General features: G+C 36.4%; 1 protein-coding gene across 2 annotated transcripts in view; it reads left to right on the top strand.

Moving 5' to 3' along the window:
- The first annotated feature begins 344 nt into the window (after positions 1–344).
- Positions 345–902, top strand: part of LOC108364697 (putative helicase MOV-10) — a 66,124-nt gene continuing 65,566 nt past the window's right edge. The window contains exons 1-3 of one of the 2 annotated variants that reach the window (XM_017618480.1): positions 345–440; positions 471–507; positions 599–771. In XM_017618480.1, the coding sequence (XP_017473969.1) occupies positions 393–440; positions 471–507; positions 599–771 (258 nt within the window). In that variant the 5' untranslated portion in view covers positions 345–392. Of the gene's footprint in view, positions 508–598; positions 772–902 lie in introns of both variants that reach the window. The other variant, XM_017618479.1, reaches the window with a different exon arrangement.

The following is a 902-nucleotide window of genomic DNA, read 5'->3' as shown; positions in this document are numbered from 1 at the left end:
TGTGCGAACGTGCGGATAAAGTGAAAAATGATCGTGAAAACCAAAACAACTGTTAATTGATCGAGGGTAGTCAAATACAAAAGAAAAGTGCGGATAATGAAGGAACGTTTATAAATGCATATGTATTACATACATATTTAAATATGTCGTGTGATAATAATTATCATTGCAATAACGATAACAAAACATTTTAGCTTTTCGGGGACTCCACCGCGAACGCCACCAACACAGAGATTAGAAAACAACGAAGAACTGTAACTAGACGCAGTGAATGCAACAATTGTCATTGCATAAACGAACGTTGAAGTGGGCGAACGGTTTTTTTCGTAATTAAATCGACGCATACTTGGGCGATTATTTGCTGGAAATCCACAGGTTGTGATATTTTTAAAATGAGTGGAGGACAGGTCCTGTTACCAGGAATAAGTAATATTAAGAGCGAATGTGTTTTCGGTAAAAATGGAGCAGCTGATAATGCATTGAAACCTCACAAAGCAGAAGAATGGGGTAAGAAAATTTACACTACGACCCTTAAATAGTAGCAGTAAACACGGGGTATAAATACATATTTTCTTATACTGGTTTTGTTATGTTTTAGAAATTGAAGCGGTGGGCCAATTCCTGTTCGAGGAGTACCATAATTTGGTTTTTGGACCGCGCACCGACTGGTTGGTGCGAAAAAGTGTTCTACGTGCAAATTTTACGAATTATCTGCAATCCAAAAGAAATGACTTGCGTCAGCGGTTATTGGAGGCAAATGGCACAAGCGATGTAAGTTCTAAATCGTGCATATGTACATTTTTATATCTTTTATATTTGTTGATAAAATAACACCGAAAAAAAACCCACTTCAATCCTTTGAAAGTATCCTGACTAGCCATTTATATATGTAGTAAAAAAAA

The sequence above is a fragment of the Rhagoletis zephyria genome, unplaced genomic scaffold, assembly GCF_001687245.7.
Source record: "Rhagoletis zephyria isolate East Lansing unplaced genomic scaffold, Rhagoletis_zephyria_1.1 Rzeph_scaffold_01642, whole genome shotgun sequence".
Classification (NCBI taxonomy): Eukaryota; Metazoa; Arthropoda; class Insecta; order Diptera; family Tephritidae; genus Rhagoletis; species Rhagoletis zephyria.
Note: the sequence above shows the minus strand (reverse complement) of the source record. Positions and strands in the feature narration are given on the sequence as shown.